The sequence below is a fragment of the Oncorhynchus masou genome, chromosome 13, assembly GCF_036934945.1.
Source record: "Oncorhynchus masou masou isolate Uvic2021 chromosome 13, UVic_Omas_1.1, whole genome shotgun sequence".
In the NCBI taxonomy this organism is placed as follows: Eukaryota; Metazoa; Chordata; class Actinopteri; order Salmoniformes; family Salmonidae; genus Oncorhynchus; species Oncorhynchus masou.
Genome location: NC_088224.1, coordinates 84,526,999 through 84,543,116, shown reverse-complemented (window position 1 = coordinate 84,543,116; position 16,118 = coordinate 84,526,999). Strand labels below are relative to the sequence as shown.

Sequence of the window (16,118 nt, the reverse complement as noted above, 5' to 3'; positions counted from 1 at the left end):
GTGCTCACTTCCATTTCAGCCCGGATTGTGAGGAGACGCTGACATTGTGCTATGACCACCGTTGGCATTATACGCTTATGGCCCAAGAGGCGCTTGCCAGTGTGTTTCATATCACGTTGGATGCCACTGAACAATAACTTTAAACCAATTTATGGGGAGTCAATGCGTTTATGAAATCTTTCCATGGGAGCCACAGATTGAAACGCGTTTAGTTTGGTTCTATAGTCAGACACTCTGAGGTGACACACAAGCCCCATACATAGGCTATCACTCTTACACTGAGAGAAAGGCGACATCTCGAACAACATCAAATAAAATATTTAATTCCAGAAATCGGAATCATATCAGGAGTTTTTCTTGCATAAAGACGTCTGGCTGAGGGGGTTAACTTCGCGCGCATTAGTAATGCATGAGTAGTGGGAGGGGGCTGGCCGTGCGCGATGCCCCCCAATAGACTCTCGAGACATTGTCATGGAAAGAGACCACCGCCTCGCTATTGTCTCGCGGACTGCCAAGTTTATTATAAACACTGCGCGAGCTGGCCGGTGCGCTGTCATACGGAGCGCAAAGCGAGGTGGTCAGGCAGGGATCGAGAGAGAAGCTGATGTGGATGGAAGAGGAAGCTACTGATACTGAGAGAGAAAAGAAAGAAAGAGATTTCAGGAATATTGCTGTCAAGGAAGAGAGAACCACATGAAGAAATACATATATAGTCAAAGAACACCCTGCTTTGACTGAAAACAAGAAAACCAAATTGGAGAGAGGGGCTGCTAACTCGGGGATCTTAACCTGGTCCTTGGAGAAATTAGAAAAACTGAACTCATTCTGTGGTGTTTTCCAGCTTCAACGTTTTAATTCCTCTCGAATCTTGAGAAGTACATTTCATCAAGCGCTCTCCCAGAGTTGTCGTTCTCGCGTCTCCATGTATAAAATGGATTACTCCTACCTGAACTCATATGACTCGTGCATGGCGGCCATGGAGGCATCGGCCTACGCGGACTTCAGCTCCTGCAGCCAGGCCAGCTCGTTCCAGTACAACCCGATCCGGACCGGGTTCGGTGCCAACCCGGGCTGCGCGCCCCTCAGCACCGCGAACTGCACACTGGGGTCCCTGCGCGAGCACCAGCCCACACCCTATTCCACAGGTAAGAGCGCGCAGAAGGCATGGGCGGGAAATCAGGCATGCAGATGAAACACTACAGTGTTTAATCTCCAGCTGCAAATGTCTGGGGATGTTGACTATACTTATTAAAGCGTCTGGTTTTTATTTGAAATACGTGCGTAAAATGTTTTTTATTTTATTTTTTATTATGCCAACTAGGCTAATCGAAGAAGGTAAGGCATTTGATTTGATTACTGAAAACCAAATCAATCGAAATTATAAATATTCTGTTTTATATTCTCATACCTCTTAATTTTGAGGGTCGCTCAAATCTAACCTCTCGTTTTATGTTCGTTGGCATGGGGTAATTCAATCAGTGTAAAATTCGTTAGAGGACAAATATATCTGTATTATCAACTAATCAAATTTGTAATTTGTTTATTCAATTAAATGTATTTTATCCATAATTGTATATTTGTATATTTCGTTATGTTGTCAAGATTCGATTGCGCAATTCAAATGTTTGTTTTTTGCTACATTGCCATACATTTCCATTTTTATGATTTATGTCATTATGGTTGAATATGCAAATATATTGATTTATTAAACATTTTGCAGGATGAAATCTCTTGAGATGCACCATCTCGTTTTCAAGTGTCCAAAAAACCCAAACCGAAACAAACAAAAAATAGCCTACTTAGTAGCAATAATAATATGTCAACTACTGTCTTATAATAACAATTCAATCATTATAATAAACCAAAATGTAAATTAACATCGTAAAAAGTTGTTTTGCAACTACTAATAGTCCTACAACTAATAAAAACGTCCTTTTTGTCAATAAATGGTTGAATAGTGCAGGCTATGCCACCTTATTCGAAAAGCGTACACCTGCTGCTGCTCCTAAAACGTGATTATTTCACAGCTTATATCCAGACCAAGCGAATTACCACACACTTTTTGGATGAGCTAATATTTTTTTTAAATGCTTTAATTGCAGCTCCAATGAAGGCACACTGACAGAACGTCACGTGCGTTATGCGCTCTCGCTCGCTCTCTCTCTGAGAAAAAACAATGATTTATTCCAGAATATCTGTCTCTAATGAAAAGTATTAAACTATTAATTTGAATACTTTTAAAATCAATTTGAATGAAACTGTTTGGTGGTAAGTCTATCACAACATTTTATGTGATGCCCATGTTGATAGCCTATCACATTCTGTTATTCCATGTTTAGCTTAGGCAAATTTGTACAAATTACAAATTATTTAGGTTAGTTCATGGTATAATTACAACTAGGTAATTGCATAAATATAATCCGATATTTGTTTTACTTTTAGACTATTTCCCTATCATTCCCATAGACTAAAGCAAAAGAGAAACATAAATAAAACGAATTCAGAATAATACATTATATCAATATGGGAACCACGATATTCACCTATCCTACTTGTAGGTTAAATACCCTTAGTTGGATTGATCAAGTACATTAAAAACTTTTATTCTCCAGGGGGAAAAAAATCGTCAAGCTATAGCCTATAACCTACCAGATCAGACAAAATCAACTCCATAACATAGTCTATCGAAAAACGCCTAAAATAAAACAGAGTTTAGGATTTACCACATATCCATTTTGTTCTGATACCATACTTAATTCAAATAACGACATGGTTTTTATTGTGATTGGTTGACTCCGCAGTTCCATATAAGTTCTTCTCGGACCCTTCTGGTTTGAACGAGAAGCGGAAACAGCGGCGCATAAGGACCACCTTCACGAGCTCACAGCTGAAGGAGCTGGAGCGCGTGTTCGCAGAGACCCACTATCCCGACATCTACACGCGCGAGGAGCTTGCACTCAAGATCGACCTTACTGAGGCGCGGGTGCAGGTGAGTCCAGTGGTCTGATGAAAAACACGAATTCACAACAGAATTAATTCACAACAGAATTAATTTACAATAGATTTTTTTTAAATCATAAATGTATGGGTCTACACCATCATGTATTTTTCTTAGAGATGCAACCAATTACTGTCAAAAGTATTGCAATCTACCAAATTGTAATCTATGCATCCTTCATGTGAGTTTTATTCTAGAGATAGTATGTATTTTTATGTGTAGTTCTTTTTTTTGCCGTTTTCCTCTGGTTGTATGTTTATAATTTTCAATGAGACTAAACTATATCGTCTGTCTGCATCAGGTATGGTTCCAGAACCGGCGGGCTAAGTTCCGTAAGGTGGAGCGTGCGGCCAACTCTAAATCTGGTAACGGGACCGGGGGCCCAGGAGGGAACAATGGCTGTACCGGGGGTAAAAAGGGCGAGCCCAGATCTTCCTCGGATGACGACGAATCAAAAGAGTCCACCTGCAGTCCCACCCCTGACAGCACCGCCTCGCTGCCCGGCTCAGCCAATGGGAACATGGGTAGCCCTGCCAGCCTCAGCCCCAGCCCCGCCCCTGCTAACAGTGGCTACGCTAACACCTCCAGCTCCCCCGTTCTGCAGGGGCTCAAACCCCCTGGCTGGCCCAGCCTAGGCCCCGCCCACCCAGGAATGGCCCAACCCGCAGCCCAGGCTCCAGAGCTGCTGAAGGCGTGGCAGCCGGCAGACAGTATGACAGGGCCTTTCGCTGGCGTGCTCTCCTCCTTCCACCGGAAACCCAATGCTCTCAAGACTAACCTGTACTAGAGACAAGGAGCACAGATCTCTAGTATAAGTACTGTATATCTATACAGACTAACCTGTACTAGAGACAAGGAGCAGAGATCTCTAGTATAATTACTGTATATCTATACAGACTAACCTGTACTAGAGACAAGGAGCAGAGATCTCTAGTATAATTACTGTATATCTATACAGACTAACCTGTACTAGAGACAAGGAGCAGAGATCTCTAGTATAACTACTGTATATCTATATTGTCCTTCCCCCTCTATCTACTGCCCCCCGGAGCGGGACTACCCCCTTTCATTTATTACCACCCGAACACTCCATGTGGCAGTTGTAGTTTGTGAATGTGTGAGTGTTTGTGTTGAAGTGTGTGTAACATGCATCTCGTACGGGGAGTGTGTGTGTGTGTGTGTGTGTTTATGTATGTGTATGTGTGTGTGTCAGTTGTCTGTATGTTCTCACTCCAACAAAGCTACACATACTTCCCAACACACACACTATACACAGTACGAAAGGCCTTAGCAGACATTGTGGTGCACTTAGTAACAGTAGCTCCTAGCCCCTGTACCCCCTGATTAGTATGTGAACATGGCAGGGTGAAGGTAAACAGTCAGTCTCCCTGGGGAGACTCAGGGGACAAAACCCAAACTGTTACCAGCAAGCACAACTTCCTTTATATCCCTGGCAGAGAGAGGGGACCCCCAAATCCCTCTGTACTGGAGAGGGGACCCACAAATCCAATTATCCCCCTGAAGGCCAGACCAGACCCCCACTCACATCCTCACTACACCCCACGCCAATGTACCCCGACACAACTCCTACTGTCAGACAACCCCCCCGCCACCCCAATGCCCGTTTCCCTGGACGACCAGCTCAAACATCTCACATATACGTATTCCTTTACCCTTCACATAGCGACGCTCCCTCCCTGACTGACTGGCTGGCTGGCTCTCTCCCTGACTGATTGTGGCTGGCTGGCTGACTGGCTGGTTCCCTCCCTGACTGACTGGCTGGCTCCCTCCCTGTCTGACTGGCTGGCTGACTGGCTGGCTGGCTCCCTCCCTGACTGACTGGCTGGCTCCCTCCCTGACTGACTGGCTGGCTGGTTGGCTGGCTGGCTGGCTGGCTGACTGGGGGAAGGTGGGGGCAGAGGTTTAAGATGTTTTGGGATTCAGGTCAGCAATGTTGTACTTCCTCTGACCTGAGCTTGAACACTAGTGGACCAGTGGTTGACCTTTATTATTGCATTAAACATGTCACTCTAATGGTCTGTGACACTACTCCCCGTGTCCCTCTTTCTCCCTCTCCCTCTCTCCATCTCTCTCTCCCCGTGTCCCTCTCCCCGTCTCCCTCTCTCTCCCCGTGTCCCTCTCTCTCCCGTGTCCCTCTCTCCCTCTCCCCGTCTCCCTCTCTCTCCCGTGTCCCTCTCCCCGTGTCCCTCTCTCTCCCCGTGTCCCTCTCTCCCTCTTCCCGTCTCCTTCTCTCTCCCCGTCTCCCTCTCTCCCTCTTCCCGTCTCCCTCTCTCTCCCCATGTCCCTCTCTCTCTCTCCCTGTGTCCCTCTCTCCCTCTCCCCGTCTCCCTCCCTCTCCCTGTGTCCCTCTCCCTCTCCCCGTCTCCCTCTCTCTCTCTATGTTACTAAAGAGATGGCACTCAAGACAGCTATACTGGAGAACAGTTATTTATTGATGATAAAATAATGGAATAACAATAAACATGTTTTCGTGACCAAAAGCAGTGTCTTTTGAAATAGACAGATATCAAAATGTTGTAATTGAACATGATTTGTAAATAATAATATAAATATGAGTCCTAGTCTAGTGTTTTTTCCACATTGCTTTGAGGTGTTGTTCATTACAGAGCATGTCTCAGCTCACTGCTCATCCTGTCTACATAAGGGCAAAGGGAAGGCTTATAGCAACTGTGTGAAGGGTTATAGAGGTTGTGTGAAGGGTTATAGCACTACTGTAATATTCTGTCAAATAAATCTAAAAGCATTGCTCAAACTAACGAGATGTGGTTTTGTGTGTCCTTGGCTCCGAGATGCTAAGGGATCATATCACTCTTCCCTGCACTCACATTTCTTCCTCTTCTTTTCAAATAATCTCTCCCTTGGTCTCACTCTCTCTCACACACACAGAAAAGGGAGTCACAGTAGCCAGCTATTCTCAGCACCAATGAGGGAAAGTGTAAAATATACCCTATCCCAGTGTCAAAACCGAAGCTTCAGAAGTCAGTTATGGTGAAACCAGTCCTCATAGTCAGCTGGAGGAGAGGCAGAACAAGATGTCATCACCATTGACAAGTCATTATTACATCACCATTGAGAACTTCAGTTAGTTTAGTCCTGTTTTAATAACATGCTGTATGATAGTGTATGATGCGTGTTATGGTAAACAATAAAGGCAATTTCTCCTTCCTGTCTATTTGAATCATATTATTCTTCCTTGTCCTCTCGTAGGTTTTTCCCTCAGAAACACATAAAACCTTCAAATGTAGTCAGTTATACTGCCAAGAGAAAAACAGCATTGACGGGTTAAATATTAGCTTAACAAGAAATCAATGGTTACACAGTTACATCCAGAAAAAGACTGGAGCTCGAAACACTGACAATCTTTTCAGATTGTATAGAGTATAGGAGAAAGCACTGTAGGATAATGCCCTAGGGAATGGGTATAGGAGAAAGTACTGTAGGATAAGGCGCTAGGGAATGGGTACAGGAGAAAGCACTGTAGGATAATGCGCCAGGGAATGGGTATAGGAGAAAGTACTGTAGAATAATGCCCTAGGGAATGGGTAGGGGAGAAAGCACTGTAGGATAATGCGCTAGGGAATGAGAAGGGGAGAAAGCACTGTAGGATATCGCACTAGGGAATGGGAAGGGGAGAAAGCACTGTAGGATAAGGCACTAGGGAATGGGGTATATGAGAAAGTACTGTAGGATAATGCCCTAGGGAAGGGGTAGGGGAGAAAGCACTGTAGGATAATGCCCTAGGGAATGGGGTATATGAGAAAGTACTGTAGGATAATGCCCTAGGGAATGGGGTATATGAGAAAGTACTGTAGGATAATGCCCTAGGGAATGGGGTATATGAGAAAGTACTGTAGGATAATGCCCTAGGGAAGGGGTAGGGGAGAAAGCACTGTAGGATAATGCGCTAGGGAATGGGAAGGGGAGAAAGCACTGTAGGATAATGCGCTAGGGAATGGGAAGGGATATAGGAGAAAGCACTGTAGGATAATGCACTAGGGAATGGGTATAGGAGAAAGTACTGTAGGATAATGCGCTAGGGAATGGGTACAGGAGAAAGCACTGTAGGATAATGTGCCAGGGAATGGGTACAGGAGAAAGCACTGTAGGATAATGTGCTAGGGAATGGGTATAGGAGAAAGTACTGTAGGATAATGCCCTAGGGAATGGGTACAGGAGAAAGCACTGTAGGATAATGTGCCAGGGAATGGGTATAGGAGAAAGCACAGTAGGATAATGTGCTAGGGAATGGGTATAGGAGAAAGCACTGTAGGATAATGCGCTAGGGAATGGGTATAGGAGAAAGCACTGTAGGATAATGCACTAGGGAATGGGTATAGGAGAAAGTACTGTAGGATAATGCGCCAGGGAATGGGTATAGGAGAAAGCACTGTAGGATAATGCCCTAGGGAATGGGTATAGGAGAAAGTACTGTAGAATAATGCCCTAGGGAATGGGTAGGGGAGAAAGCACTGTAGGATAATGCGCTAGGGAATGAGAAGGGGAGAAAGCACTGTAGGATATCGCACTAGGGAATGGGAAGGGGAGAAAACACTGTAGGATAAGGCACTAGGGAATGGGATATATGGGAAAGTACTGTAGGATAATGCCCTAGGGAAGGGAAGGGATATAGGAGAAAGTACTGTAGGATAAGGCACTAGGGAATGGGAAGGGATATAGGAGAAAGCACTGTAGGATAATGCCCTAGGGAATGGGAAGGAGAAATATAGGAGAAAGCATTTAAAAGCAAATACTTTTACTCAAGTAGTATTTTACTGCGTGACTTTCACTTTTACCATTTTCTTTTTCTATAACCTTCATTTAACTAGGCAAGTCAGTTAAGAACAAATTCTTATTTACAATGACGGCCTTCCACGGCCAAACCCTAATACAGACCACACTGGGCCTTCCCCGGCCAAACCCTAATCCAGACGACACTGGGCCTTCCCCGGCCAAACCCTAATCCAGACGACACTGGGCCTTCCCCGGCCAAACCCTAATCCAGACGACACTGGGCCTTCCCCGGCCAAACACTAATCCAGACGACACTGGGCCTTCCCCGGCCAAACCCTAATCCAGACGACACTGGACCTTCCCCTGCCAAACCCTAATCCAGACGACACTGGACCTTCCCCTGCCAAACCCTAATCCAGACGACACTGGACCTTCCCCTGCCAAACCCTAATCCAGACGACACTGGGCCTTCCCCGGCCAAACCCTAATCCAGACGACACTGGACTTTCCCCTGCCAAACCCTAATCCAGACGACACTGGGCCTTCCCCTGCCAAACCCTAATCCAGACGACACTGGACCTTCCCCTGCCAAACCCTAATCCAGACGACACTAGGCCTTCCCCGGCCAAACCCTAATCCAGACGACACTGGACCTTCCCCGGCCAAACCCTAATCCAGACAACACTGGACCTTCCCCTGCTAAACCCTAATCCAGACGACACTGGGCCTTCCCCTGCTAAACCCTAATCCAGACGACACTGGACCTTCCCCTGCTAAACCCTAATCCAGACGACACTGGACCTTCCCCTGCTAAACCCTAATCCAGACGACACTGGGCCTTCCCCATCCAAAACCTAATCCAGACGACACTGGGCCTTCCCCATCCAAACCCTAATCCAGACGACACTGGGCCTTCCCCTGCTAAACCCTAATCCAGACGACACTGGACCTTCCCCTGCTAAACCCTAATCCAGACGACACTGGACCTTCCCCGGCCAAACCCTAATCCAGACGACACTGGACCTTCCCCTGCTAAACCCTAATCCAGACGACACTGGACCTTCTCCTGCTAAACCCTAATCCAGACGACACTGGGCCTTCCCCATCCAAACCCTAATCCAGACGACACTGGGCCTTCCCCTGCTAAACCCTAATCCAGACGACACTGGGCCTTCCCCATCCAAACCCTAATCCAGACGACACTGGGCCTTCCCCTGCTAAACCCTAATCCAGACGACACTGGACCTTCCCCTGCTAAACCCTAATCCAGACGACACTGGGCCTTCCCCGGCCAAACCCTAATCCAGACGACACTGGACCTTCCCCTGCTAAACCCTAATCCAGACGACACTGGGCCTTCCCCTGCTAAACCCTAATCCAGACGACACTGGGCCTTCCCCTGCTAAACCCTAATCCAGACGACACTGGGCCTTCCCCCTGCTAAACCCTAATCCAGACGACACTGGACCTTCCCCCTGCTAAACCCTAATCCAGACGACACTGGGCCTTCCCCTGCTAAACCCTAATCCAGACGACACTGGACCTTCCCCTGCTAAACCCTAATCCAGACGACACTGGACCTTCCCCTGCTAAACCCTAATCCAGACGACACTGGGCCTTCCCCGGCCAAACCCTAATCCAGACGACACTGGACCTTCCCCTGCTAAACCCTAATCCAGACGACACTGGGCCTTCCCCTGCTAAACCCTAATCCAGACGACACTGGGCCTTCCCCGGCCAAACCCTAATCCAGACGACACTGGGCCTTCCCCCTGCTAAACCCTAATCCAGACGACACTGGACCTTCCCCCTGCTAAACCCTAATCCAGACGACACTGGGCCTTCCCCTGCTAAACCCTAATCCAGACGACACTGGACCTTCCCCTGCTAAACCCTAATCCAGACGACACTGGGCCTTCCCCTGCTAAACCCTAATCCAGACGACACTGGGCCTTCCCCTGCTAAACCCTAATCCAGACGACACTGGACCTTCCCCTGCCAAACCCTAATCCAGACGACACTGGACCTTCCCCTGCCAAACCCTAATCCAGACGACACTGGACCTTCCCCTGCCAAACCCTAATCCAGACGACACTGGACCTTCCCCTGCCAAACCCTAATCCAGACGACACTGGGCCTTCCCCTGTCAAACCCTAATCCAGACGACACTGGACCTTCCCCTGCTAAACCCTAATCCAGACGACACTGGACCTTCCCCTGCCAAACCCTAATCCAGATGACACTGGACCTTCCCCGGCCAAACCCTAATCCAGACGACACTGGGCCTTCCCCGGCCAAACCCTAACCCAGACGACACTGGGCCAATTGTGCGACGCACTATGGGACTCCCAATCACGGCCGGATGTGATACAGCCTGGAATCAAACCAGGGTCTGTAGTGACGCCTTTACTGAGATGCAGTGCCTTAGACCGCTGCGCCACTTTAGACTGCTGGAGCCATTTTCTATTAAGGTATCTTTACATTTACTCAAGTATGACAATTGGGTACTTTTTCCACTATTGATGTTAGTGCCACGGAATTCATTTAAAATATTGATGGGAGACTCTGTTACAGAGGAGTGTAAATGCTTTTTCTTAGGCTGGATCATGTTGTTGTATTGTATTGTTGTATGTTTTAATTCTGTAATGTATTGATTGTTGCTGCCTTCTTGGCCAGGTCTCCCTTGAAAAAGAGACTCTGTGTCTCAATAGGCTTTTCCTGGTTAAATAAAAATAAAAATGGGAGGGGGGTATAGAAGGCACTGTAGGATAAGGCCCTAGGGAATGGGACTAGGGTATAGGAGATGGAATGGGACTAGGGTATAGGAGATGGAATGGGACTAGGGTATAGGAGATGGAATGGGACTAGGGTATAGGAGATGGAATGGGACTAGGGTATAGGAGATGGAATGGGACTAGGGTATAGGAGATGGAATGGGACTAGGGTATAGGAGATGGAATGGGAGAGGAGAGTAGAGGAGAGACAGGCCCTAGGGAATGGGACTAGGGTATAGGAGATGGAATGGGAGAGAGGAGTAGAGGAGAGACAGGCCCTAGGGAATGGGACTAGGGTATAGGAGATGGAATGGGAGAGGAGAGACAGGCCCTAGGGAATGGGACTAGGGTATAGGAGATGGAAAGGGAGAGGGGGGGTAGAGGAGATATAGGCCCTAGGGAATGGGACTAGGGTATAGGAGATGGAATGGGAGAGGGGGGGAAGAGGAGAGACAGGCCCTAGGGAATGGGACTAGGGTATAGGAGATGGAAAGGGAGAGGGGGGGTAGAGGAGATATAGGCCCTAGGGAATGGGACTAGGGTATAGGAGATGGAATGGGAGAGGGGGGGTAGAGGAGAGACAGGCCCTAGGGAATGGGACTAGGGTATAGGAGATGGAATGGGAGAGGGGGGTAGAGGAGAGACAGGAGAAGGCACAGTAGGATAAGCAGGGTTGGGTAGGTTACTTTCTAAACTAGTTACCTGTCCAAAATTGTAATCAGAAATATAACTTTTGGATTACCCAAACTCAGTAACGTAATCTGATTACATTCAATTTATTTTAGATGACTTTCCCCTTAAGAGGCATAAGAAGAAGACAAAAATGTATGTTATCAATTGAACAACATTGCAGGATAAATCAATGTTAGAGTTTACATAGCTGGTCATAAATGGATGTTACATTTTACTTTATGGGTTGGTTATGTAGGCTTCTTCTAACCCATCGCTTTCTACTACAACGATTAAATTATATCTTTACATTAAAAACCAGTCTATCAGAATTCCAGTCATTACAATAAATGATACACCCCTTGACCTTCAAGAATAGGACTTGGAAATACAGAAGTATAGATCAGCCAAACTGTTTTATCTGAGTATAACCCCAAAACGAAGGACTTATTAGCCAGCCCTACTGTGTTGTTTATGATTTTGTCATTGAGGACTGATTGGGCTTATTGATTCTAATTGAAAAATAAATGCTTCGCTCATGGAATGGCATGCTTTGAGCACTACTGAAAATGGCTATTTACATGTGAAAAATGAATGCCATATGCTGCATTTGCTATATGTCTATTGTTTACCTTTTCGTTGGCGACACTTTGATATCTTGATAATATGCAGCTGTTTAAAGGGCAACTCCACAGATGAAACAATAACAAAATGGGCACCCCGCCTCTGTTTTGGTAAAAGGCTGAGGGATGGGCCTGGAGAAATGTAACCACTCTCAGATTAATAGACAAAGCTACGGATGTAAGGACTGACCATCCATGATATCAACATTACAGTTGTAACTACAGTATGTTATGAGGCTATACCTTGTTTGATTACATTTACAATGTTTACAAACATTGGAGAAAAACAAGCTTCTATTTTGGGTTCTGATGGAGTGTGGCAGTTGAACTAAGCTCATGAGGCATTTATAAGTTATATTCTTCAACAATCAATGGATATATACAGGTATATATAATGTATAAGTCCAAATATGGATGTACCATCTACAGATTGACCCTTTAAGTCTATCAAAAGTGAACGAGTTTGAGCATGTGTCCAGTAGGCTTATGGATTTATTTTTATCAACTTGAATTATATTGTGCAATAAAAGCACCACGTTTATTCCATATGCTGGGTTCCACACTATGCAGCTGTTATTCCATAGGCTGGGTTCCACACTATGCAGCTGTTATTCCATATGCTGGGTTCCACACTATGCAGCTGTTATTCCATATGCTGGGTTCCACACTATGCAGCTGTTATTCCATATGCTGGGTTCCACACTATGCAGCTGTTATTCCATATGCTGGGTTCCACACTATGCAGCTGTTATTCCATATGCTGGGTTCCACACTATGCAGCTGTTATTCCATATGCTGGGTTCCACACTATGCAGCTGTTATTCCATATGCTGGGTTCCACACTATGCAGCTGTTATTCCATAGGCTGGGTTCCACACTATGCAGCTGTTATTCCATATGCTGGGTTCCACACTATGCAGCTGTTATTCCATATGCTGGGTTCCACACTATGCAGCTGTTATTCCATATGCTGGGTTCCACACTATGCAGCTGTTATTCCATAGGCTGGGTTCCACACTATGCAGCTGTTATTCCATAGGCTGGGATCCGCACTATGCAGCTGTTATTCCATATGCTGGGTTCCACACTATGCAGCTGTTATTCCATATGCTGGGTTCCACACTATGCAGTTGTTATTCCATAGGCTGGGTTCCACACTATGCAGCTGTTATTCCATAGGCTGGGATCCGCACTATGCAGCTGTTTCAAGAGTGCTTTTTTCACTGGCTATCCACTGGTTTCAAAAACATTGATTGACAGGCAGTTTAAACTTCTTGAATTCAACCATTATTGGGTTCAAAACCACATTTAGATTTGTGAACATCCATCCACAACAACCACAATCCGTAAGGCAAAAATAGCTAAATAAGAGAGCATGCAGTGTGACTCACATCAATGCGCTATGTAGATAATAATAAGTGATATCGGTATTGCGGTAGACTCCACCATTGCTGTCATCCTCACCTCCAAGCGTTTATTCAAGTTGGATCATCTTTGGATGCCGACAGCAGTCACACCATTGGAAGACATGGCTTGGACTGTAGCCTACAATAGCCCTTTCCTGCTCTTTTCCTTCTTCAATGCTGATTTGAATGTCATTCAGAAAACATAGAAGTGTCAATATTTTTTTTTCATAAACATCCTTTCTGAATTTAAAAATAGTCCTGGAAGTAATCTTCTAGTTTTTCAAAAGTATCTGTAATCTGATTACAATATTTTTGTTTGTAACGGATTACAGTTACCGTTACATGTAAACTCCCCAACCCTGAGGATAAGGCACTGGAGAATGAGAGAGGGGGTAGAGAGAAAGGATTGGGAGAGGGGGTAGAGAGAAAGGATTGGGACAGAGGGGATAGAGGAGAAGGAATGGGAGAGGGGGTAGATGGGAAGACATGGGACAGAGGGGATAGAGGAGATGGAATTTGAGAGGGGGTAGATGGGAATAAATGGGACAGAGGGGATAGAGGAGATGGAATGGGAGAGGGGGTAGATGGGAAGACATGGGACAGAGGGGATAGAGGAGAAGGAATAGGAGAGGGGGTAGATGGGAAGACATGGGACAGAGGGGATAGAGGAGATGGAATAGGAGAGGGGTAGATGGGAAGACATGGGACAGAGGGGATAGAGGAGATGGAATAGGAGAGGGGGTAGATGGGAAGAAATGGGACAGAGGGGATAGAGGAGATGGAATGGGAGAGGGGGTAGATGGGAAGACATGGGACAGAGGGGATAGAGGAGATGGAATGGGAGAGGGGGTAGATGGGAAGACATGGGACAGAGGGGATAGAGGATATGGAATAGGAGAGGGGGTAGATGGGAAGACATGGGACAGAGGGGATAGAGGAGATGGAATAGGAGAGGGGTAGATGGGAAGAAATGGGACAGAGGGGATAGAGGAGATGGAATGGGAGAGGGGGTAGATGGGAAGACATGGGACAGAGGGGATAGAGGAGATGGAATGGGAGAGGGGGTAGATGGGAAGACATGGGACAGAGGGGATAGAGGAGATGGAATGGGAGAGGGGGTAGATGGGAAGAAATGGGACAGAGGGGATAGAGGAGATGGAATGGGAGAGGGGGTAGATGGGAAGACATGGGACAGAGGGGATAGAGGAGATGGAATGGGAGAGGGGGTAGATGGGAAGACATGGGACAGAGGGGATAGAGGAGATGGAATAGGAGAGGGGGTAGATGGGAAGAAATGGGACAGAGGGGATAGAGGAGATGGAATGGGAGGGGCTACTTTATGCTAAAGATTAAACAACTTGTGACATCATCAGATAAACACTCAATTCTATCACATATCTCCTGTGTCCACTCGTTCCTATTTTTTTACAACAGTCAAAGAACGTCAACATATACATTTATATAAAACAGAATCATGAACGTTAAAGTATAATGTTATAAAACAGTCCTTTATATGACTTGGTGTGTATTCAGTTTTTATCCTGTGTTTCTACTGAGGTTGCTAGGACAACAGCACCACCATGTGGTGACGTGGACAACCAGCAGCCTGTGGTGTCTGCCAGTGTGTCTCAGTCAGGATCCATCCTGGGGACCCACTGTGTGTAGGCTGGACTTCCCTCCAGCTCAGCATCAATAAGACACTAATTAGTACATGGACAACTGCATGATGGGTACAGTAGTTTGTGCTACTGAAGGAAGGGGGCCTTGGACACCAGCACAGCTCAACAAAACAACAACATCATGTTGAGAAGAGGTTCAGTCACACTGATAGAGGAAGGCCTTAGTGCTGGTGTGGTTCCTTCCCTTCATCTTTGAAACAAAACGTGCACACTACACTACAATGATGAAAGCTAAAATCTATCTGCAAAATTAACGCTGAAAAAAAAGTACTTAAAATAAAATAAAAACAAATAACAAATACAAAAAAAATAAAAAATAAAACATAAAACATGCACACTAAAAAACACTGAACACATAATCATGCTGATAATCCTATTCGTGAATAACAACAATAATGATCAACTCAGTTCTCACAAGGTGATGATGCCACTGAATGTCTTCTCCATCCCAGGAGCCAAATGGTTTCTGAGGGCGAGGGGAGGGGCGTGTTGGGGGAGGGGTCTGTTAGGGGGAGGGGCGTGTTGGGGGAGGGGTCTGTTAGGGGGCGCGGAGTGTTGGGGGAGGGGTCTGTTAGGGGGCGTGGAGTGTTGGGGGAGGGGTCTGTTAGGGGGCGTGGAGTGTTGGGATAGGGGTCTGTTAGGGGGCGTGGAGTGTTGGGGGAGGGGTCTGTTAGGGGGCGTGGAGTGTTGGGGGGAGGGGTCTGTTAGGGGGGCGTGGAGTGTTGGGGGAGGGGTCTGTTAGGGGGCGTGGAGTGTTGGGATACGGGTCTGTTAGGGGGTGGAGTGTTGGGATAGGGGTCTGTTAGGGGGCGTGGAGTGTTGGGGGAGGGGTCTGTTAGGGGGCGTGGAGTGTTGGGGGAGGGGTCTGTTAGGGGGCGTGGAGTGTTGGGGGAGGGGTCTGTTAGGGGGGCGTGGAGTGTTGGGATACGGGTCTGTTAGGGGGGCGTGGAGTGTTGGGGAAGGGGTCTGTTAGGGGGCGTGGAGTGTTGGGGGAGGGGTCTGTTAGGGGGCGTGGAGTGTTGGGGTAGGGGTCTGTTAGGGGGGCGTGGAGTGTTGGGGTAGGGGTCTGTTAGGGGGGCGCAGAATATTGGGACAGGGGTCTGTTAGGGGGGCGCGGAGTGTTGGGACAGGGGTCTGTTAGGGGGGCGCGGAGTGTTGGGACAGGGGTCTGTTAGGGGGCGCGGAGTGTTGGGACAGGGGTCTGTTAGGGGGCGCGG

At 46.8% G+C, this 16,118-nt stretch overlaps 1 protein-coding gene and 1 long non-coding RNA gene across 3 annotated transcripts; one reads left to right on the top strand and one right to left on the bottom strand.

Moving 5' to 3' along the window:
• The first annotated feature begins 922 nt into the window (after positions 1–922).
• On the top strand, positions 923–4,860 carry LOC135551563 (paired mesoderm homeobox protein 2A-like). Of its 2 annotated transcripts, none has more exons than XM_064982771.1 (3): positions 923–1,145; positions 2,802–2,989; positions 3,300–4,860. In XM_064982771.1, the coding sequence occupies exons 1-3, from the start codon at positions 923–925 to the stop codon at positions 3,783–3,785; spliced, it is 897 nt and encodes a 298-aa protein (XP_064838843.1). In that variant the 3' UTR covers positions 3,786–4,860. The 2 variants fall into 2 exon arrangements, with proteins under 2 accessions (XP_064838843.1, XP_064838842.1); XM_064982770.1 differs by having other exon boundaries at positions 932–1,145; positions 2,802–3,001.
• Positions 4,861–5,430: 570 nt separating this feature from the next.
• On the bottom strand, positions 5,431–15,474 carry LOC135553153 (uncharacterized). The gene is made up of 2 exons (XR_010457556.1): positions 9,740–15,474; positions 5,431–9,515 (listed from the first exon to the last, which is right to left on the bottom strand). It is a non-coding gene; the product is annotated as an uncharacterized LOC135553153 (long non-coding RNA).
• Positions 15,475–16,118: the final 644 nt, after the last annotated feature.

Bases quoted from the DNA above. Each gene is read 5' to 3' on its own strand.
- LOC135551563 (XM_064982770.1), top strand. From the start codon at position 932: ATGGATTACTCCTACCTGAACTCATATGACTCGTGCATGGCGGCCATG. The intron at 1,146-2,801 runs GTAAGAGCGCGC...TTGACTCCGCAG, and splicing joins GCCCACACCCTATTCCACAG to TTCCATATAAGTTCTTCTCG. The intron at 3,002-3,299 runs GTCTGATGAAAA...TGTCTGCATCAG, and splicing joins GGGTGCAGGTGAGTCCAGTG to GTATGGTTCCAGAACCGGCG.